At 36.8% G+C, this 21,687-nt stretch overlaps 1 protein-coding gene across 3 annotated transcripts in view; it reads left to right on the forward strand.

The window, feature by feature from the left end:
• The window catches only part of Kcnj3 (potassium inwardly rectifying channel subfamily J member 3), a 156,867-nt gene that overhangs the window by 10,747 nt on the left and 124,433 nt on the right, over positions 1–21,687 (forward strand). For 2 of the 3 annotated variants that reach the window (XM_052723835.1, XM_052723834.1), the window contains exon 2: positions 3,322–3,538. The exons of the other annotated variant lie outside the window; for it this stretch is intronic. In XM_052723835.1, coding sequence (XP_052579795.1) covers positions 3,322–3,538 — 217 coding nt within the window. The remainder of the gene's footprint in view (positions 1–3,321; positions 3,539–21,687) is intronic. 3 annotated transcript variants of the gene reach the window in all.

Genomic DNA, 21,687 nt, shown 5'->3' on the forward strand with positions numbered 1-21,687 from the left:
TCAACCACCATTTCACAGTTTAGTCTGGGTAATAGTCATGGTCTATGCTCCCTTTAGAACAGGAAAATTGTAGGGTTGAAGAATCTAAGTACACTAGTCACAAACACTCTCTTAATGGCAGTCTCCATCATGATTCAGAACTCTTACAATGACATAATTAAGAAAGATTAAACTCCTTTTATCTAAAAAGATTCTGCCTATTGTCAAATAGCTTTATATTAAGCAAAGTAGTTGTTAGCCACACAAGACAGATAGCCGATGGGACATAAGTGGTACTGTAGAGTACAGCATCTTATATAAGGCCATTTATAGAATTATCTTTTCCTCTTTATCTTTATTTTCCATATATGTGCGTATGTCACAATTCTTTAAACAAAAAGTCCCAACTTCTCTTTTATATTCACTTTGTTAACTTTGTTCTGGAACATCTAGGCACTTATATCAGAATCGGAGCCCACAGACTATAATTGTTAGAAATCCAGTATAGAATGCGTCTGTTTTGTGGATGTATGTAGTGGGCACCTACATTTTTCTGCAGTATTAAAAGTGTTTGGCTAGTCAGTGATAGCAGAACTTGATTCCAGTCAGCAGTCCAGACTTCAGAGAGGTCCAGCCTTGCAAGCGCCTCTTCTCTGACAGCACGTCTTTCACTTTAGACCTGCTCTAAAGCCTCCTATCTGGTTCTAGCTATTAATAGACTTCTTAATCTAGTACCAAGTCAAAAAGACAAACAAAAATCAGAAAATGAATGAATTTACATTTGAAATGTCTGATGTCCTAACAGAAATGGCAAAGACTTGGATGATAAATTTGGAAATATGTGTAAAGTGTCTCAATACATTAAACAGTGCCTGATGGAAAACAACTTCAATAGCATGTATGGGGTATCACTGATATTTCAGGAAGCACTACAAGCACCTTCCAAAATGAAGGTATTAGCACTTTCTCCAGAATGTCACACAGTAGGGAGATCTGGATAGGACATGGAGTTGTCAAGACACTCTAGAATGGTGAGAGGTGGATTAAAGAGTATTAATTTGAATATAATGAACAAGCATTTTAAAAATGAAGACACGTTGAGTCTGAATGAAATGAATCTATGTATATTTAAATCTAAATTGCCTATCTCTTAATAAACCACTTTGCTGAAAAATCAGGTCTTCCCAATTCAAGCCTGCTCATTTCCTGGTAGTCTGACTGACTTAGGCCATTTCCTTTCTCCAGTTGTTGAAAGGTTAGGGAATATTAATCATAAAACTTACTCTAAAGCCACAGGTATGAATAACAAATATATCAAAAATTAGGCAAATTTTAGTACTGGTATACCATATGATACTCAAAAATTGTCTTCTTTGGAGAAATATTACAAAAAATGACTTTAAAGACATAGTCCACGCTGTAGTATAGAATAACAGAAATTAGAATAGTTAGTGGAAAGGACCCAATTTAAAGTCATTAATTATAGATTTCAGAATATCACCTTGTGCTTGTATAGCACCTGCTGCTTCTTAGGCGGGAGAACAATGATGTGGGCTTTGTTTGTCTTCGTCCTTTTTGTTGTTTTCTGTTTGTTAGTTACTATTTTCATTTGTGAATCAACTATCAATATACAGTTGGCAGTAGGGAAGTTGTTAATATCACTTTATTTTACTAACTTGGCAATATGTTGAGACTATACGTGTCTGGAAATAAGCTTCAAACAGGTATTTTTTATGCTGATTTGAAAATACCAATTGCTTTCCAGTATTGGTTGCTAGAGCTGAGGTTTTGATTTTTGAATTATCAGGTTTTCCCACAGATGAAAAACAAAAATGTGATCAGGAACCTTTTCTTTCCCTCTACCTTTCCTCAGAAATCCTCTTTCCTCCTTTTCTTCTACATTTACATTCTACCTAAAGAAGAAAAGTGTTCCCAGTGTTTTCCCTGAATAGTCTCCTACACAAATAGAAATTTCAATATTTCCAATTGTAATGGAGCCTCTCAAATGAATCAGCTCAGCTTTTAAAGCCCTGTTTGGTGATTGCAACCATGACATACCACCACTGATTCAAAACTACTCATTCTTTTTCTTCAGGGAAAACAGATTATTCAAGCAGTTCTTCAGAATTTCCAGCCTTATTTACCAAACATGAAATCTAATATATTTGTTGCAAATGAAAATAATATTCCTGTTTTAAAATGAGTGTTTCTTTTGGACAGATTCATGCTCTAGATTCATTTTCATTTATTAACTTAGCTGATGAAGGGTCTTAAATATACTGGATTCTTCCAAGTCCTATTTGGCCACTGGGAATAAAACCATTCCCACTACTTTTTTTCCTGTATAAGTCTAACTAAACAGCTCTTATTTTGCCTGTATTATTAATGTTAAATCTAAATATTTGCTTGTACAGCTATTGTGTATAATAGATGTGCTAAGCAAATTGAAAATGAGTGAAACAAAAAGAATGAGTAAGTCCACTTTTATGGTTTGCTGATACTTGCTTTTCATTCATAGTCTTAGAATATAACTGGATTGTTGAGTTAAGCTTTAGAGTGATTATATTGAAACAAAATGCTAATGTACTATGAGACTTTTTAATGGACTATTTATCAAAGACAGCTACCTTAAAATTCTATTTTGTTTAAAAAGGTTTAATAGGGCACGTTTGGCTATATTTTAAAATTCATAAATAGAGGAGTGGAGAACTATATTACAGTTTATTATCATTAGGAGAATGAAAATAATGAACTAATAGCACATGCCTTTTAAGACTATCATGGTACATATCACAATTCAGTATGACAGTGTCTTTTCTGTTTTATATTCGTTTGTTACTTTACTAAATTCCCAAAAAGAAAAAAAAACAATTATTCATTTTGCTTTTCAAGAAATCAACAAATCTCTTTTTCAAATGTGGTCAGCACCTTTCGTCTTCACAACCTCCAGTGGAACTGCAAAATGATTTGCTTTCTGGGAAGGCAACTCTGGCATGCTTCTGGTTGTCATGCAGAGATTTCTTTCAAGTAGTGTGCACATACACGTTCAGTTCCACAGTTATGTTCACAACCATTGTTGCATTAGACATTTGTCCAAAGCTCAGGAGTTAGGGATGGGTAATTATAGCAAATTCTTTATTATAAATAATGAATGTATGTTCTGCATGAGCTATGTGGGGTTTCAATCCATTTGGTAAAATATAGCTGTATAATGATTGCTTGGATTTTATTACTGATGATTGATAGTGCAGAATGTTGGCAATGATTTAGATTATTGTTAGGATACCTTGAAATTATCAGTACAAGTGGTGATTTCTTCTCTTTTTCTGTGTGCTTGTCTAGTCTCGGCAGACACCTGAGGGTGAATTCCTTCCCCTTGACCAACTTGAACTGGATGTAGGTTTTAGTACAGGGGCAGATCAACTTTTTCTTGTGTCCCCTCTCACAATTTGCCACGTGATTGATGCCAAAAGCCCCTTTTATGACCTATCCCAGCGAAGCATGCAAACTGAACAATTCGAGGTTGTCGTCATCCTAGAAGGCATCGTGGAAACCACTGGTGAGTAAGAACATTGATGTACCGTCAAGTTTTTGATTTAGAATTCTCTACTATGTACCAGTACCTACAATAACTGGCCTAATGTCTCAATTTACAAGCATGAAAGTAAAGACATATCATTTAACACCCTGATCGCACAAAATAGATAGCACTTCAAAAATGAAGATTGTTGTTTTGGTGGTTATACACCTGGGTTACCAGTAATATTGATTAAAACTACTACTTCAAAAATGAAGGTTGTTGTTTTGGTGGTTACATACCTGGGCTACCAGAAATAATGATTAAAACTACTACTTCAAAAATGAAGATTGCTGTTTTGGTGGTTATATACTCGGGTTACCAGGAATAGTGATTAAAACTAAACTAAGCTGATATTTTAGAAATGAGTATGCTGTTCTTTTTTAATAACAAAGATTTCCTATAATCATGATTTTTCTTTCAAAATTTAAGGCTAAGAAATCTTTAGGGTAATTAGTCATCAGCCTGAACTCAATATGTGTTTTCTTGACTTGTGGTGGTAAAATGGAGGGCCGGGGGAGTTTATTGATAAAGCTCTGGCATCTACTTTGTGGAGCCTCACGGGAAAGTGTCCTCCATGTTTGTGTGTGCACACAGAAGCAACGCTATTGTTTCAGAGCAGAGCAGCAGTTCCCATAGCTAAATATTGACTATAGTTTTTCTTTCAAAACAGGATTTTTTTTCCTATTCAGTTTGATTAGTCTTTAAGCATCCAATGCCATTGGAATGCTCAAAAATAAATTTCTACTCTCTGAGGAAAGTTAGGCAGACAAAGAAAAGAATCAATAAATGTAAGTGTATTATTTGGGCCATAAATATTGCCAGTTATGTTTGAAGCCTGCTGAGTATTTGAGACTAATGATACATGATTATCCTCATAATTACTTATGTACATAAGCAAATAAACATTTATACAACTTGACTTTTACATGTTCTTCAGGTAATAAGAAGCAAGAAATATTTTAGTTTTTCCCCACTATTTTTTTTGGACCAATAACATCTTAATCTTGAAATGCTAACTGTTAAAGTATGGCAATATTGGAAATCACAGTGTCAAAAATATAAATTCAAGTTTCATTCTAGGGTGTCTCTGATTTCATTGTACCACTTTTCCAAGGAGTAGGCAGGTGGCTGCCGTTTTTTATATCTGTGGCATAGTGACTGTTTGAAATTAGACAAGGTACCATTTGTCTCTAAACTGCATCTTTCTCTTTATAGTGAGGTCATTGAATGACCAACTCACAACTGACCTTTGATATTGCCTTATTTATTAATGCTTAACTTAAAATTAAGATTTTTGAAAAGAAGTGACAAAAGATTTATTAAGTCAGAAATTTGACTTCTGTGTGTTTTGTGATTTGCACTCCTCACTCTGTCTTCACTTTAGAATCAAATAGTGTTAATATTTTCGTGAAATATGCTACTAAATAAGGAACCAATTTAAATTTACTTTGGATGTCAATTTTTGTATATCATTTATCACAATAAAATGTTATATTAGAGCTTAAAGAAAGGTACCCCAAATTTTACTTATTACTTATAATATGTGCTTTTTAAGTGATTATTAACATAATCATTGAGATAAGTGAATTTCTCTTTTTGTGTGGCAATCTTAAAAATCCTCCATTTTCACCATTACTTATGTAATTGTGTACTCATTCATCCATCTGATGTCTCACCCTAACCACTGGAATTTTTAAGCATGAAAACATTTCCCTACAAAATCAGTTTAAAGATGAAATATTTCCTTAGGGTTTTTTTTTTTTTTTTTTGGTGTGTGTGTGTGTGTGTGTGTGTGTGTGTGTGTGTGTGTGTGTGTGTGCATGCATGTGCATTTGAGATTTATTTTATCTTTAATTATGTAGAGGTGAGTTGGTGTATGTTTACATGTATGTGTGTGCATTCAGATGCCAGAAGATGGTTTCAGACCTTCTGGAGCTGGAGTTATAGGCAGTTGCGGGGCACATAACTGGATATTGGGAATGGTGTTAAGGTCCTTTGAAAGATCAGTAAATTCTTTTAGGTCCTGACTCATCTCTCCATCTCTTTATTTTGTGTTTCATGACCTCATTATGTTTGAAGAATCTAGACCAGGTTGTCTGTATATTAGTTCTATCTGTACCTGATTTTCACATACACATTAATTCTTTTGAGGTGTGTGTGTGTGTGTGTGTGTGTGTGTGTGTGTGTGTGTGTGTGTGTGTGTGTGTGTAATAATGCCTTTTGTTATTTTTTCTGCATCAGTATTTTAAGGGCGAATGCTGAAACACGTGACTTTGTAATTTCAGCTGTATTTCGGAGAATCATGATTAGTAAATGGTGCTGTGTAAGGTCAGATGGAATTTTACACCATCAATTATTCATTACTAGTATTGATTTTAGTTTGATGACATTCTTCACTCTTGCATTTTTATCCTGTCTGTTTTGATGAAAGTCAACTGGCAGAGAATACTTTGCACAGGTAATCTAAAACTTGGGTGGAGACTGAATTACTTACTTAGAGATTGCTTTTCATGGCAAAGAGCACACATTCTTCTTCCTTTTAAAAATCTCTTAATTAAGCAAAATACAAAGTGAAACCACTGCTTGTAACACATACTTTATGGAAAATTCATCTGATATTTCATTTATATACCCAGCACAGCTAATATAGTCTTACACTGTTCAAATTCTGTAAAACCTGGTTGTAGCCCTCATGTACTAGCTTGATCAAAATAGCACATTTTTGTTTCACTTGATCATTTAACAATTTTATTGAAATATACTCAGATTTCATCTTGAATAGTTTTTGCCCTGTATGCCTCCATCCATAATAAAAAACAATCTTTCTTATGGTATTAATTTTGGGGAACAAGGCAGATAGGTTCAGTATGATTCATGAGGCAAGAACATGATTCTTTTCCTATAGGTTTTGGGTATAGAGCCTTGGGTTGAACTTGTGCTTGGTATAACTTTCTATCATGTTTGAAATTAAAGAACCAACATTTGTGTTATTCATTAACTTACCATCTAAGTATTGAATGTTATGTGCTTGCAAGAATCTAAGGAACTAAAGGTATAATGGTGACTTAGACAGGACTGCTTTCTTCCCAGGGTTTATATTGTGACAGAGACATACAATAAATCACAAATAAGGAAAACGTTAGCATTGTCAAGAATTAAATAAAAGCAAACCAAAAACAAAACACTCCCCTCACCCCTCCCAAAGTCAGTTGGTAGTGGGGGATGTTAAAAACTGAAGACTACTTTAGGTTGATGTTCAGAAAATGTTCTAAAGGAGGTGACACTTAATCTTAATCTTAGCTGCTTGATCTAAGGGCAGAATATGACAGGTCCACAGGAATAGCTGGTGCAAATGCCTGGATGTGGAATAAGCTTTGTTTGTTTTGGTAACCGAGAGAAAACCTGTGCTTGGGGGTAAGAGCTAAGGATGTGGAGTGTAAAGTGAGAAGTTAAAGTGGAGGGCTAGCTGTCACTGCCGAGGATCTTACTTCACTGAATGGCAGCATTAGGGGTTACTTAGAAAGAGGAGTCATCGTTTAGTCAACTCCACTGATATATAACAAAAATCCTTTTTCTCCCTCTGACATGTAGTTTGTTTAGAAGTTACTAACTAATTTCTTGGAAATTTATACAGTTCTAGACAGTTCCTTTTTTCCTGTCAATCATCCTCACCTTCTGACCCCTGTGCACCTGCACTCCTTAATTGGTCACTTCTAGACAATCCTTTACTAAGAATTTTTAAATTTCATGTTGTTTTTGCTTCTTCCTGATCCTGTGGTCTCAGCAGGAATAGAGAGGACCAGGAGGTAAGAACCCAGAGGCTTCCTGATTTACACAGAGAATAAGGTAGCAGCCTAGGACTTCTAAATTAACCCTTTCCCCTTCCCTTGGAAATATCCAGTCACCAGACTCAGAGATTGTTGCCCTGCTTAGTTGAAAGGAGACAGGCTCCCGTGCATGCCACAGTCTGCCTGGGTTTCAGCAATAGCCTTTGTATCTTTGCTCATACGGCAAGTTCCTGCCATAGAATTTACCTCTAACTTCTGTTCTCTTCACTGCTTCTCCCAGGAGAGTGAACACTGCTGGACGCAAACAAAGTACTGCAGATTTGGCTCATTAGAACGGGATGCTTTCAGGCTTCAATCTGGTTTCTGCTGCTATTTGGCAGTCTTTTTAATTGTCTTTTCTGTACTCTCAGGCTCAGTCCCCATGGGATCTATTTTAGACCTTTCTCTGTCTCCATGCCCCCAGTCCCAGCTGTCCTATCTCTTTCCTGGCATGTCATCTCTCCACCCATTCTATTAAAAACTATATGACACTTCAATTTTTGTACATTTTTTTTTTTTTGCTTCACCCATTTCTCATAGTTATGTTCTTTTCTTTCCTGGTATTTGTTACTAAGGATATTCTTTCTTTCTTTCTTTCTTTCTTTCTTTCTTCTTCTTTCTTTCTTTCTTTCTTTCTTTCTTTCTTCTCTCTCTCTCTCTCTCTCTCTCTCTCTCTCTCTCTCTCTCTCTCTCTCTCTCTCTCTCTCTCTCCCTTCCTTCCTTCCTTTCTTTCTTTTTCTTTTTTTCTTTCTCTTTTCTTTTGAGACAGCTTCACATTCTCTGACCAGGCTGACCAGAGAACACAATCTTGCCTCAGCCTCCTGTGTGCTGCTCTGACCTGCATGAGATAACAATCTGCTTAGTTATGCTCCTTAAGCATGGTTACCTGCCACCAATGTATCCATATTCAGTACCTACCAACCAACATCTTCCCATTGATCCCTTTTCTGTGCTCTAAAATCTCAATCCTTTCTTTACAGGAGTAATGCCATAATTTTTCCATCTATACTTTGAAGATTGTTTTCCTGGGATTCAGAGGCATGGCATTCTTCCCCCACATCTCTGTCTTTTCTTCTTTTCGGTGTTTTCTAGTCTTTCTTTATGTCCTTAACCCTGGCAAATTGGTCTCTATCAGCTGTTCTACTGATTCTCCCAAGCTCCCTGACCTTACTTATGGTTTTCTTTTTTGTTTTTGTTTTGTTTTGTTTTGTTTTCAGTCATAGCTCTCACTACTCTACCACTCTACTATTCATCTCCAGCTAGAAAATCTTTCAGTCATGATTTTGTATATTCTCTTAATTCCAAATCGTTTTCTACTTAGACAGTGACATTTTAATTCATAGTTCCTTTTTCCAAGAACTATGCCATCTTCTCATCTTCCAATTATAATATATTTTATTTTGGAGCGATTATCTGTTTTACTAAAATTTTTTTTAATCACAGATCACCCCTTTCCTTATCATATCCAGCTAATTTATTTATTGCACTAATACATCTTGAGAACTTATTATTCTGGACCCTAGAAAACATATAAATTAGAAAAACAAAATTTCTGCTCCTCTGGCTTTTTCTGTGAGGAACACAAGAAACACAAGGGAATGTCAGGAAGTGGGAGGTGCTGTTAAAAACAGTAATGAAGGTCAGGAGGTACTGGGAATGCAGAGGCCAAAAGGCCACAGTGAATAGTGCACAGCTGAACTTTGAGCAAAAGAAATGAAATGTCTCAGTTAAGGTGACTCTAGGTGAAGGTGCCAGCAGGCGAGAGTGTTCCCAGGCAGATGCTTCTATTCTAGTAATGGCTCTTTTGTTACCTGTGGTTACCTTCTGCCCTCCTGTTTAGGCATGCATCAAGATGGTACTTTGAAATCATGGTTGTTCAGATGAGGATATAGCTTCTGTAGGAGCTCTGCTCACTAGCAGATTGCATATGGCAGCCCAGTACTTTTGCTTAAGAACCAACTTTCATTGTATGCCTGTGCTCAAAAGTCTTAATGACAACTAAAGAACTATACACACATTATTTTTGTTTGAGAAAATTAGACTGTACCTCTTCCTCTAAAGCTCATGCATTCATACTCACTTTTGCCTTTCGTGTTCATGATCATGCTAATTTTTGTTGCCTAGGATGACATTTCTCTTTCCCAAGATTACAAGAGCAGCACAGGCTCTGAGTTTCTCTTGAACACTTTAGACCAACATTTTCTTTAATAGGTCATTAAGACTTATTAACCATGCAAGAGTTATTACTTAAACGCTCCTTTCAGAAGACATAAGCAGTATAAATATGCAAAAGTAGAAGCTCTTTCTCAATTTCATTTGCTGTTTTATTAACATGTTGATTGATTAACTGTTCAAGTGTCTGTATTTGATATAGTACTGTGCTCAGTGTACCATTTCATAACTTGTTTTATTATATTATCTATTGTTGCTGCCTTATGTCAAGTCATAATGCTGCATCATTAATTTGAATGGCTCTATTGTATGCTAAGACATGCTTGTCTTAATCTTATACAACTAAGCCTCTAATCTAGACTCTTTAAGTATTTTCTTTTTAACAAGGCAAACACTATTGATAGCTTTAATTTATTTATTCCTGACTAGCTATTTTAGATAAACTATTAGAAATAGAATTATTGGGTGTTCTGGTCAGTTTTTTGTTTATTCGACATGAACTGGGATCATTTGGGATGGGAGAACCTTAACCGAAGAATTACTTCCCTCAGATTGGTATGTCTACGGGCATGTCTTCATTTTCTTCCTCTCTAACTTGGTTTTGGTCAGTGTTTTATCATAGTAAGAAAAAGCAAGCTAGGACACTGGATCATGTACATATAAATCTGCTTGCCTTTATTTTATCTTTAATTAAATTTGTAATTATTTTATAATGTTGGTGATTGAACTCAAGTTCTTGCTGGAGTTAGAGAAGCACTGTAACATGCCACCACATTCTCAATCCAACTTCTTTAAATATTTTTTAGTTTTATTTATTATTTTATGTTTAGGAGTGTTTTGCCTGTGTATATGTATGTATGTAGACCATGCACATTTCTGGTAAGTGTAGAGGTCAGAAAAAACATCAGATCTCCTGGGACTGGAGTTACCGATAGTTGTGAGCTCTCATACGGAATTAAGTCTGGGTCTTTTGCAAGAATAACAAGTGCTCTTAACTACTGTGCCAATTTCCAGTTCTTTTTAAATATGTAATGTATCTCAGGAGTCCTAACTGAAATGGAAATATCAATAAACACTGTAAATTAATGTGCTCATTTCTCCATATACCTAACCAAAGTAAACATTTTAAAAAAGGTTTGTCATCATTTTCAAACCTTTGATTAGTGATGAGGAAGAAAGCGTTCCCCTTGCCTGCTTACTGGCTGTGCCTTTTGTCTTACAAATTGTCAGTTAATATGTCCTCTTTTTATGAATAAACTGTATAGTTAGTAAGATAATATCCCTGGCAGGTCTTATTTTTTCATATATACATTTTCTTTATGCAAATCCAGGGAAGTATATTGTATTTATTTCATAAATACTTTATGGCACACAAGGCAGAAGGTCATCAGAATGATACCTTGGCCTTCTAGTCAGAGGAACAGCAAGTGTGAACGTGAGGGTTCATTTTGCTAAGGGCATAACAGACAATTTCAAGTGCTAAGAGAAGTGTAGAGTGACTGATGAAAGACAAGCCTTGGCTGATTCCTAGATAACTGTCCAAGTGTAAAGTGCAGACAATAAGACTGTGAAAAGTATTAGTGTGCTCTGATGGTGCTTCGTGGTAGAAAGTTCCCTGTGGCAGCAGGTAGAAGATTGATTCAGTGGATCTGAGACTGACTACAGACCAGTCATTAGGTTGTTACAACAGCCCAGAGCAAAGGTAATTGAGTTCTGTTTGAAATTTTGTGGCTGATGCAACTGTGTGGCTATTGGAAGTAATGAAAAAGGCCTCAGGTTTGAAAGCCGTTACTTGTGATTAAACAGGAATGGTGGGGAAACAGCCCTAGGCTCTTTCTCACTGAACTTCCACAAGTTACTGAGAAGAAGCCTAGATATCTGGAGGGCAGGGTGGATTAACAAATAAAATAGCAATAACAAGCTATTGAGTCTATTCTTTATCCATGAAAAATCACTAAAATATTCTAAAAAGAAAAATTCAAAGAGTACCATTTTACCTTCGTAGTAAGTGAGACGTGCCATCGTTTTCTTCTCTTGAAGATTTTATGGTATTTAGCTTTATTATCGGTAATCAGTCATTGGGCCTTAATGATCTTTTGGGAAACAGCGACCAGCAAACTGCCTTGTGGTACCTAAAATGAGGCTATTCCAACATGCCTACTAGAAAATTTATTCATCTTTCCTTATTGCATCCTTTCTGAATTACCAGCTTTTGAGTGAGTCAACACATAATTTAGCTTCCCATGTTAGTGGCATGTAATCTCTACAGATGGGAGGTCTCTAACTAGTATATTCACAGTAACTTCCATGATTATTTATTCAATAAATTGTTATTGCTTCTTAATTGTGGTTGTACACACATTTTTCTTTTTACACCTTAATTAACCAAGTCAACATAGATCTCAGATACTAAGATCCCTGTTTAAACTAAAGCAACTTTTTTTACAAGCTGTTTCTAAACAATAGTATACCTTATTGTTTTCTTTTGATAGGTCATAGAAAATTTTCATGCTAGAAAAAAAATAGCATTTAAGTATTGAAGCATGAAGGAGGATGAGAAACTAGAGCAGCCTACCATTAAAAGGCTTTGTGGACTATAAGAACTCCAGTGATGAAGCTAAGAAAGTCCTGAGCAAACAGAGATGACTTTTCACACGCCACAGAAGCACAGATTATTAGATCAGCCTTACTAAATGCTAGCTTCAATTCCAATGGATTTTACTTCATTGATAATGGAATAGAATTTTCATTGCTCCTGTTTGTTATCTTCCATCATTTCACTTAGTCTATATTTATCAATATTAATCCCTCAAAAAAAAAAAGAGGACATTTGCTCTTAGTTTGTCCATGGTCTTTAATTGCTCTTTTATCGTTTGTTTGATGCAATACCTAACATCTTTGGATGGGAGTTTCTCATTTCCCATGCAGGACTTTGCGGTGAGTGGGGATTCCTGGGCATGCAGCTGGGATCTAGCTGGCTCTGTGCTGTGGGATGTTCTGTATGTTAAATGTGTTGCTCTGATTGGTTAATAAATAAAACACTGATTGGCCAGTAGCCAGGCAGGAAGTATAGGTGGGACAAGGAGAGAAGAGAATTCTAGGTAGTGGAAGGCTGAGGCAGAGAGATGCTGTCAGCCGCTGCCATGAGAAAGATGTTAAGATACTGGCAAGCCAAGAGTCACGTGGCAACTTATAGATTAATAGAAATGGCTTAATTTAAGATATAAGAACAGCTAGCTAGAAACCTGCCACGACCATACAGTTTATAAGTAATATAAAAGTCTCTGTGTGTTTACTTGGTTGGGTCTGAGCAGCTGCGGGACTGGTAGGTGAGAGAGATTTGTCCTGACCATGGGCCAGGCAGGAAAACTCTAGCCACAGCTCTGCCATTGTTACAGTTTTGTCTAAGACTGCTAGGAGCAAAAGAAGTTAGAAAACTTCTTGGATAACACAGTTCACCCTTAAATATAAGCACCAAGAAATAATATTGAGAAAGATAATTTTTCTCCTTTTATTAAACAAAGATTCTTTTCTCATACTATATAATCTGAATAGAGCTTCCCCTCCCTCTATTCTTCCCAGTTCCTCCCCATATCCTCTCCCACTTGGATCTACTCTTATTCTGTCTCTTATTAGAAAAGAATAGGCTTGCAAGAGATAGATAGCAACAAAACATAACAAAATAAGATAAAACAAAAACCATCATATTGAAGTTGGACAAGGCAAATCATCAGAAGGAAAACAGCCCCAAGGGAAGGCATAAGAATCAGAGACTCACTTGTTCACACAAACAGCAGTCCCATAAAAGTAATAAACTGAAAACTATAGTATATGTGCAGAGGACCTTGTCCAGACCTGTGTAGGCCTTGTGATTGCTACTTCTGTCTCTGTGAGTTCATATGAGGGCCTAGTTCTCCTGGTGCTCTCCATCACCTCTCTCCCTTACTTCTTTTTCTACTTTCTTCTCCAAGGTATTCCTTGAGATATGAGGGGAGGAATTTGATATCGACATCTTGTTTAGAGCTATATGTTTGAAGGTCTTTCTCACTTTGTAAATGTCTGGCTGTGGGTCTCTGTATTTGTTTCCATCTACTGCAGGAGGAAGCGTCTCTTGTGACAGCTGAACAAGTCCCTGATCTATGAGTATAGCAGAACATCATTAGCAGTCATTTTATTGTTACTTTCTTTTTAGACCAGTAGTATTTGATTTTATTCTTGGCCTCTGGGCTATCTTATCTCTGGTTCTTGGTCATCCAAGCAGTGTCAAGTATGGGTTCTGTCTCATGGAGTGAGCCTTAAGCCAAATAAAACACCAGTAGTTATTCCCACAAGGTTTGTGCCACCTTTGTCCTAGACTATTTTGCAGACAGGATAGATTGTAGATCAAAGGTTTTGTGCTTGGGTTGGTGTTTGCATTTCTCTTTTGGTAGCCTTGCAGAACAATTTTCCATGTCAAGACACTAGAACATGGGGGTGAAGATTCTATGCAGGTAGCAGCTAAACCTAATGTCCTTTAGATTAAAGTATTTATTGACTGTAATACACCTTTAAATTTTAAAGCATCTATTTACTTATTTTTGAGTGTGTGTTGGTGTGTGCCACATGTGTTGTTCAGACAACAACTTTCAAGAACCATGTGAACTTTCCATTTACCACATAAATCTCAAAGATTGAACTCAGGTCAAGTTTGACATGAAGCACCTTTGCTCAATGAGACAGCTTGATGCTCCATCAACTGCAATACATCTTTAAAAAAAACTCAAATTTATTACTATTTGTATTTAAATTTTATTATAATTTACATGTACCCATAAGATATGTGGAAGATGGAGGAAGGCAGAATTCATGGCAGGCACATGAAGGTCCAGGAAGACTGCTGTGGACTCCATTCTCTATTTTCAACTTTATTTGGGTTCTGGTGGTTGAATTCAGATCTTCAGGCTTGAATGGCAATGGCTTTACCCACTGAGCCATTTCGCGCCTCTCAATTGTAGTACCTCCTGAGTAAACTTTCCACATTCACACATGTTAAAACTGAAAGAGAACACAGAACTTTAGACTTGTGCAATCTTCAGAGATAGAGTTTGTGTTGATTCAGACTGTGCTGATCAATGTAGCCAAATGCAAATTAGTGTGGGAAGGAAACAGTGAAAATCAGGGGTATGAATTAAAATGTGTTGCTGTTCATCATCCTAACTATGAACAAGATGTGATATCTATTGTGGAACATTGTGTAAAGATGTGACATAAATGCCAAACAAGGATGCTGATGCCACTCACGGATGGAGACTTGCTGCACATTCATTAGATGCAGAACACAGTGTGCAGTTATTTACTGATGCACAGGAGGGAATAGCATTGTGCTTACGACAAAGTTCAGAAAGACAACTTTCATTTCACAAGAAGGCAAACATTGGCAATTCGTCAATGCCAAACCATTTTGGACCTTTCTTTTCTGAGGACAAATTTGCAGAGATAACATAGATTAAATAGAAAGAGGCTTTTAATAGACAATGATAGCAAATGGATTAGATTTTATATTCAGATAGAGTGAATGTAGCTTGACAAATTAGAATTCTAAGCCCAATGTGACATTGTCTCACTGTGATTAGTTTTTACTCTGTTATTTCCATGCCTTGGGCTGTGTCTGAGAAAAAGCTAAGATCAGTGACCTACTCAGCTCATGGCAGGGACTTCAGCAAGGAAATTCAAGTGGAAATCAGTGCTGCTGTGGCATTGCTACTGCCCAACACAAACACCAAAGCAGATGAAGGAACATAGGGTTACTTCAAAAGTGTGGTATCTTAACGTTTACTAATGTTAACAGTGAGGTGGCATCAAAACATGGAAATGGTATCTTAATGGACAAGAGTGTTGAGGAAAAGGTAGACGGATATTTGATTCTATACTGTTCAATGGAAGATTTACCCTTGATTCTTTTGATTATACATAGGCTGTGTTTGCTTTGTTTCTTTTACCAAAAATTTTCTCATCCACCTATGAGTAGCTTGATCCATGGCTGCTGCCAAACTCAGGACAGAACTATGTCTAGACTGTTACCAAGAGATGATTAGATCTTATAGCTTTTTAAAGAAAGAAATTTTTAGTCTCCTTCCACATTACTGTCAAGCAATTTTCCATATATCTCTAAGCTAATTTTTTAATATAATTTAATCTCCTAATTTTATTATATCTAATTTAATTTTTGTTTTTTTGTCAAAGTTGGAAACTGTTCTGTTTTCATAGCCATCATTAGTCATGTGTAGTACCAGGTAAACTGTGTATTACAATTAAATGCAGGTAATACTGACTCTTTAGAGAGCAAGCTGTCTCCCCTTACATATAAGTATGAGAGAATAAGTATAGGAGGGGCAAATAGATTGTGCTTTGAGGATGAAAGAAGGCTGGGCCTTACAGATGAAACATACCTACCTGTTTGTGGATGTTCTCACAGCATTTATTTTCATACGTTTTCTGCATTAAGAGTTTACTTATAATGGAGTCTGCATGGGTCTGAGCTAGGCCCTCTGTGGTATTTCTAACAGTGGGAGTGGGGGCTGTCTCTTACTTCTTCTGCTTGCTTTTGAGACCCCTTTCCTCCTACTGGGTTGCCTCAACCAGCCTTCATATAAAGGTTTGTGTCTAGTCTTATTATAACTTGCTATGCTATATTTGGTTGATATCCCTGGGAAACGTGCTCTTTTCGGAAGGGAAACATAGGAGGACTGGATCAGGAGGACAGGGGAGATGGAGGGGAGGGACTTGTAGGAGTGGAGGGAGGGGAAACTGCAGTCAGGATGTAATGTATGAGAGAATAATTTTTAAAAAAAGGGTTTACTTTCTGACTCATGCTCCTGATTCAGCAGTTCCCTAGAAATGGCTTCAATCTTTCCGAATTTGGAAACACTACTTTGAGAATGGATGAGCAAACTGATGTAGTCTCTTTGTATATGTATCTGTGTTTCTTTGGATTAGCTTTATCAGCTCCACAAATATTTCAACATGTGTTATCTGTCCACAAGTTTTGCTTTGCTGTGAATTTTCCTGGCTCTCCCCCTCGTTTTTTCAATTATGCTTTGTTTTCCCCCACTTACCTTATCACACATTCCATACAAAGCTTCCCAAGCTTACAGAATATAGTCTACACATTTAAGTGTTAATGTTTATGACCTATGATTGTTGAATAGTCATATATTATAGTGGTGAAAAAAGTTCAGGTGTCTTAGGGCTTTAGGACAATTTGCTGAAGTTGAGGATTGGCTTTGGGCCTGAACTTTCACTGTTTTTTCATATGGTTAATGTGATGGCTTTCTGTCACTGTGATGAAACACCAAGAAAATTTACCTTATGAAAGAGCAACAACAGTCTTGACTCATGTTTTCATGTTTTAGTCCATAGTTCTCCTGATTCCATTCCTTTAGGCTTGTAATGAAGCTTCTCTCTCGTGGAGGTCAAGGAACCAAGAGACAGAGAGGAAGACCCACAGTACCAATATCCACTTGAATATGCCTCCATTCATCCAACTTCCCCTAACTAGGCCCTCCCACTTCACAATAGCACTCTATCATCCAGAGACTGAGCCTTTAGAACCAGAGCTTGGGGAGCACATTTGAATTCCAAACAGTAGCATTGTCTAATTCACCGACTGACTTTTTAGTATTCAGTTTAACAAGCTTAATTTTAGTTTCTCTTTAAAATGCCCGATATTACTAAGAGAATACATATACATCTTATATGTATTAATATATTTCAAGTTCTATCAGCTTAACAGCTCAGATGACAATATTGTAATCTACCTGAGTTGATCATTTAATTACATCCATATGACATGACATTCCTGAAGGTCATGTACTTAGTAAAAAAAAAAAAAAATATGAGAAAAACATATTTCTTGCCCTCACCCATCCACCCATCGGGAATCTGTGTAACTACAATAAATACAGAAGAAAACAACAAAAGGCACATTTATAATTTTTTTTTAATTTCAGCTATCATCTAATTGGACAGTGAATTATAATTATAAGATAAAATATACCTCAATGATAATCTTATTAAAATTTTCCATTTGACAGAAACAGAAACTAAAGTTTAATGACATGGAAAGATTTGCTGACCTCAAAGCCCTTGTTTGGATAAGTCTAGAACATGTTTTATGTTCCCATCTTATTCTAGTATTCTTCTTATTATAGCAATTTAATTTATTTAAATATACTTCTTACTTCCTTTCTTTAAAGATGATATAGAGAGCTTATTTTATTAAGGCATGTCAATGACTTTTGCCATTTGAAATTTTAAGATTCCAAGTTTTGATTAGATATATTAGTTACTTCACCAAACAGAATAAAAAACAAGACAAGAAGTTGGTGACCCTCTGAAGATATGGCTTCATCAGTAAAGTGCTTGTCACATAAGCATGAAGACCTGCATTTGGTCACAGTCCTCATGTAGAAAGTTAAATATACTGGCATGGGCTATAATCCTAGCACTGAAAAAGTAGAGACCAGTCTCACTAAATTGGTGAGCTGGTAGGTTCAGTGAGAAACAATGTCTTAAAAGAAAAGTAAGGTAGATGATGATTGGGGAAGACATGGTATTGACCTTTGACTTCCATAGGCATGTGTACACATGAGCACACAGACCTCCTCATATGTACACACACAAGAACATGTACACACAGATACAGCCACCAACTCCCTCACATATTGTGATGATTATCAAGGCAACTCCATGTAGTTAAAAAGGAGGTTTATTTGGGGGTAACTTACAGCCAGTAAAGGGATTGGTTACAGGATACTGGAGAGGTGAGGTACAGTCAAGAGTGGTTTTCTGGAGAACTCTGCTCAGTCTACCATCCAGCATCCAGGATCACAAGAAACCTAGAGCACAAGCACGTCAGGATCTCAGGTCTTAAAGGCTTCCATCTTGGCCTTGCCCTAGGGGCAGGTCATAAGTAGGTGTGGCAGTTACCAGAAGCCTCACTAGGGGTAGTACTTCCAGGTCAAAGCTGGAGCAGCTACCCACTACACACACATACTAGCCATGGTCATTAACCAAAACTCAAAGGCCTGTTTCTTTGGAGCTCTTAAATATACTGAATATCGTAGCTGGTATAGAACACTTACGGTCAAGAAAAGGCCAATTTTATTATTGTTATAATTATTTTTATCTTTCTTCTTTGTTGTTATGAGAAAAAAATGTTTAGTAAATACTGACTACAGGTAAATTCTACCCTATTTTTGAACAAAATAAATTTTCAGTTGATGTATTGAGAAAAGATCCAGTTAATTCACTTTTTATTATATCTCAAGGATTGTCCTTTTCATGTATTGCCAAGCTTCATGCAAGTTGTGATATGTTTCCTTCTCACACTATGAGAGCTAGTTCTCAGGGAGGAGGCTTCCAGCTCAATTCCTCCAGGTCTTGTGTCCAAAGTGGATGACGTCTTCAGCAATAGAATTATACTTTGAAATTCTGGGAGGAAATTAGGGGTGACAATAATAGCCTATACAGTTTTTGAAATTTCTTTTATTTTTTAAAAATCTTTCTCTCATATATTACATCCTGGCCACAGTTTCCCCTATCTTCAATCCCCTGAATCTTTCCTTTCTATCATCTCCCCACAACTCCTCCCTCCCTGTATCCCTTCAGAAATTAGTAGGCCACTCAGGGACATCAACCAAACACGGCATAATATGCTACAATAAGATGAGGCACATGCCATCATACCAAGGCTGAACAAGATGACCTAGGAAGAAAAGGGTCCCATAAACAGTCAGAGTCAGATATAGTCCCCACTCCTACAGTTAGGAATCCACAAGAACACCAAGCTACTTAGCTACAACATATCTGTAGAGGATCTAGGTCAGACCCCTACAGGCTCCCTGGTCTCTGCGAACCACTGAGTCCAGTTAGTTGATTCTATGGGACATGTTCTTGTGGTATCCCTGTCCCTTCTGGTTCCTCTGATCCTTCCTTCCCCTTCTCCTCAGAACTTCTGAAGCTTCTCCTAATGTTTGGCTGTGGGACTCTGCATCTGCTCCCATCAGTTAGTGGATGAAGTCTCTCTAGTCTCTTTGATGACAATTCTGCTAAGCTCTGGCCCCTGAACACTCAGAAGGCAGGATGAACCATAGGTTGAACATTATGTGGCTGGGTCGGTGTCCCAGTCCCTCCACTTGAAGCCTTACGTGGTTACAGAAGGTAGCCAGTTCAGGCTCTGTGTCTCTGGTTACTAAGAGTCTTTGCTAGGGTTACTCTAGTATGAGGTGGAAACCTAGTGCAATGGAAACTCCATGTTTTTTGGAATTTCTTCAGCTCTCATGACCAAGAAGAGAAGTTTCCCATGCTTAGCTCTGGGATTAAGATAGTCTAAGTTTCTTAGGGTAAGCAATGTCACGCTAAGTGGCATGATTTTGTTTAAACTCATCCCCTCTACACACACAAACACACATATGCACACACATCCACACACACACACACACACACACACACACATATATACACACATACTCAAAAATCATCTCTATGTGAATATCTGTAAATGCATATGTACATTTACACGTAAGTATTATCATAAATATTGTTTCCTTATGGCTTTTCAAACATAGTTTGTCTTATTTATCCTTTCCTTCCCTCTCCCTTTGTCTTACCCTCCCTTGCGTCTTCACAGTTAAGCCCATCACCAATTTTCCCACTTTCCCCTTCATAACAACTATGTCCTACAATGCCATCTCTAGAGCTCCTCATTCACTCTCTTTCCTAATTAACATGGACACTTTTTTTCCTTTTTCCTTTACTGGTTTCTGTGGCCATTCCAGGTAAAAAACTGAGAAGTAGAATAAGATATGTATAACTCTCAGAGTTCTCTTGAGAATTCAAAGACGAGGTCTAGAACATGAGCTGTGAAGCTGAAGGAAAACATTTTCAAGCTCACTAAGTGTGGCTGTCTTATCTTTTTCCTTCTTTGCAGCCAACTTAAAACATGGACTTTCATAGGTCTTTTGACATTGTGATTATGATTATTAGAAATATTGGGTTCCTATATCAAACTATGTATCATTAGTTCATGAAAATAGTCGTATTTCCCACTTAAAAAAACTTATTTGATAAAGTTCAACTAGATTTTCAAATAACTTTAGAATCATTTTTGTGTTGAGCCATTATAATGGATGGAAAAAAAACATGAATTAAATGTACTTAAAGCTGTATATTTAGCATTTATTGAATATTGTGGGTAATCTTACATAAAACATTTGTTTAGATTTTTACATTTCTGGAAATCAGAGCTTACATCTTACAGTAGTTTGAATGAAAACTGCTCCTCCAATAGGCTTGAATGTTGTAACACTTGATCCCCAGTGGCTGGTGCTCTTTAGCAGAGGTTTAGGCTGTGTCACAATACTAGAGGAAAAATGTCAATATAGGTGAGCTTTTAGAGTTTAAATCCTCCTCTGCTTCCAGTTTGCTCTCTCTGCTTCATGCTTGTGTTTAAGATGTGAGCTCTCAACTTCCTGCTCTGGCTGCCATGCTTGCTGCTTGAAGGCATGCTTGCTTGCCATGTTGGGCACATCTTTCTGGACCCGTAATCCCAACACAACTTTTCCTTCTATAAGTTGTTTCTTTCGTGGGTGTTTATTACTGAAACAAAGCAATAACCAATGTACATGCAGTGTTAATTTTAATTAAAGTTTTATACCTAAGGTACATTGTTGTTACCATTGTTACCAGGGAGCCAGAGCCTCATAAAAATGTCCTGTGTCATTACCTTACTCTCCCCTTCTACCCAGAACCCTGACAATGTATCCTTGGATATTCATTGTGATATCTTTTTCATTAACAACAATTTGCTTACAGTACTTAACTGGTACCCTCGGTATCATCTACTTTTACAGTAAAAGTTTTATCAGTTTATTTATTTATTTTTATTTTATGTGAATTGGTGTTTTGTCTACATGTATTTCTGTGTGAGGGGGCTGAATTCTCTGGAAATGGAGTTACACACAGTTGTAAGCTGCCATGTGGTGCTGGGAATTGAACCTAGGTCCTCAGAAAGAATAGCCAGTGCTCTTAACTGCTGAGCCATTTCTCCAGACCCAGCTCTGTCACTTTTATCTATGTTTTCATTGGCTC

The sequence above is a fragment of the Peromyscus californicus genome, unplaced genomic scaffold, assembly GCF_007827085.1.
Source record: "Peromyscus californicus insignis strain IS unplaced genomic scaffold, ASM782708v3 Scaffold_7__1_contigs__length_154581171, whole genome shotgun sequence".
Lineage (NCBI taxonomy): Eukaryota > Metazoa > Chordata > Mammalia > Rodentia > Cricetidae > Peromyscus > Peromyscus californicus.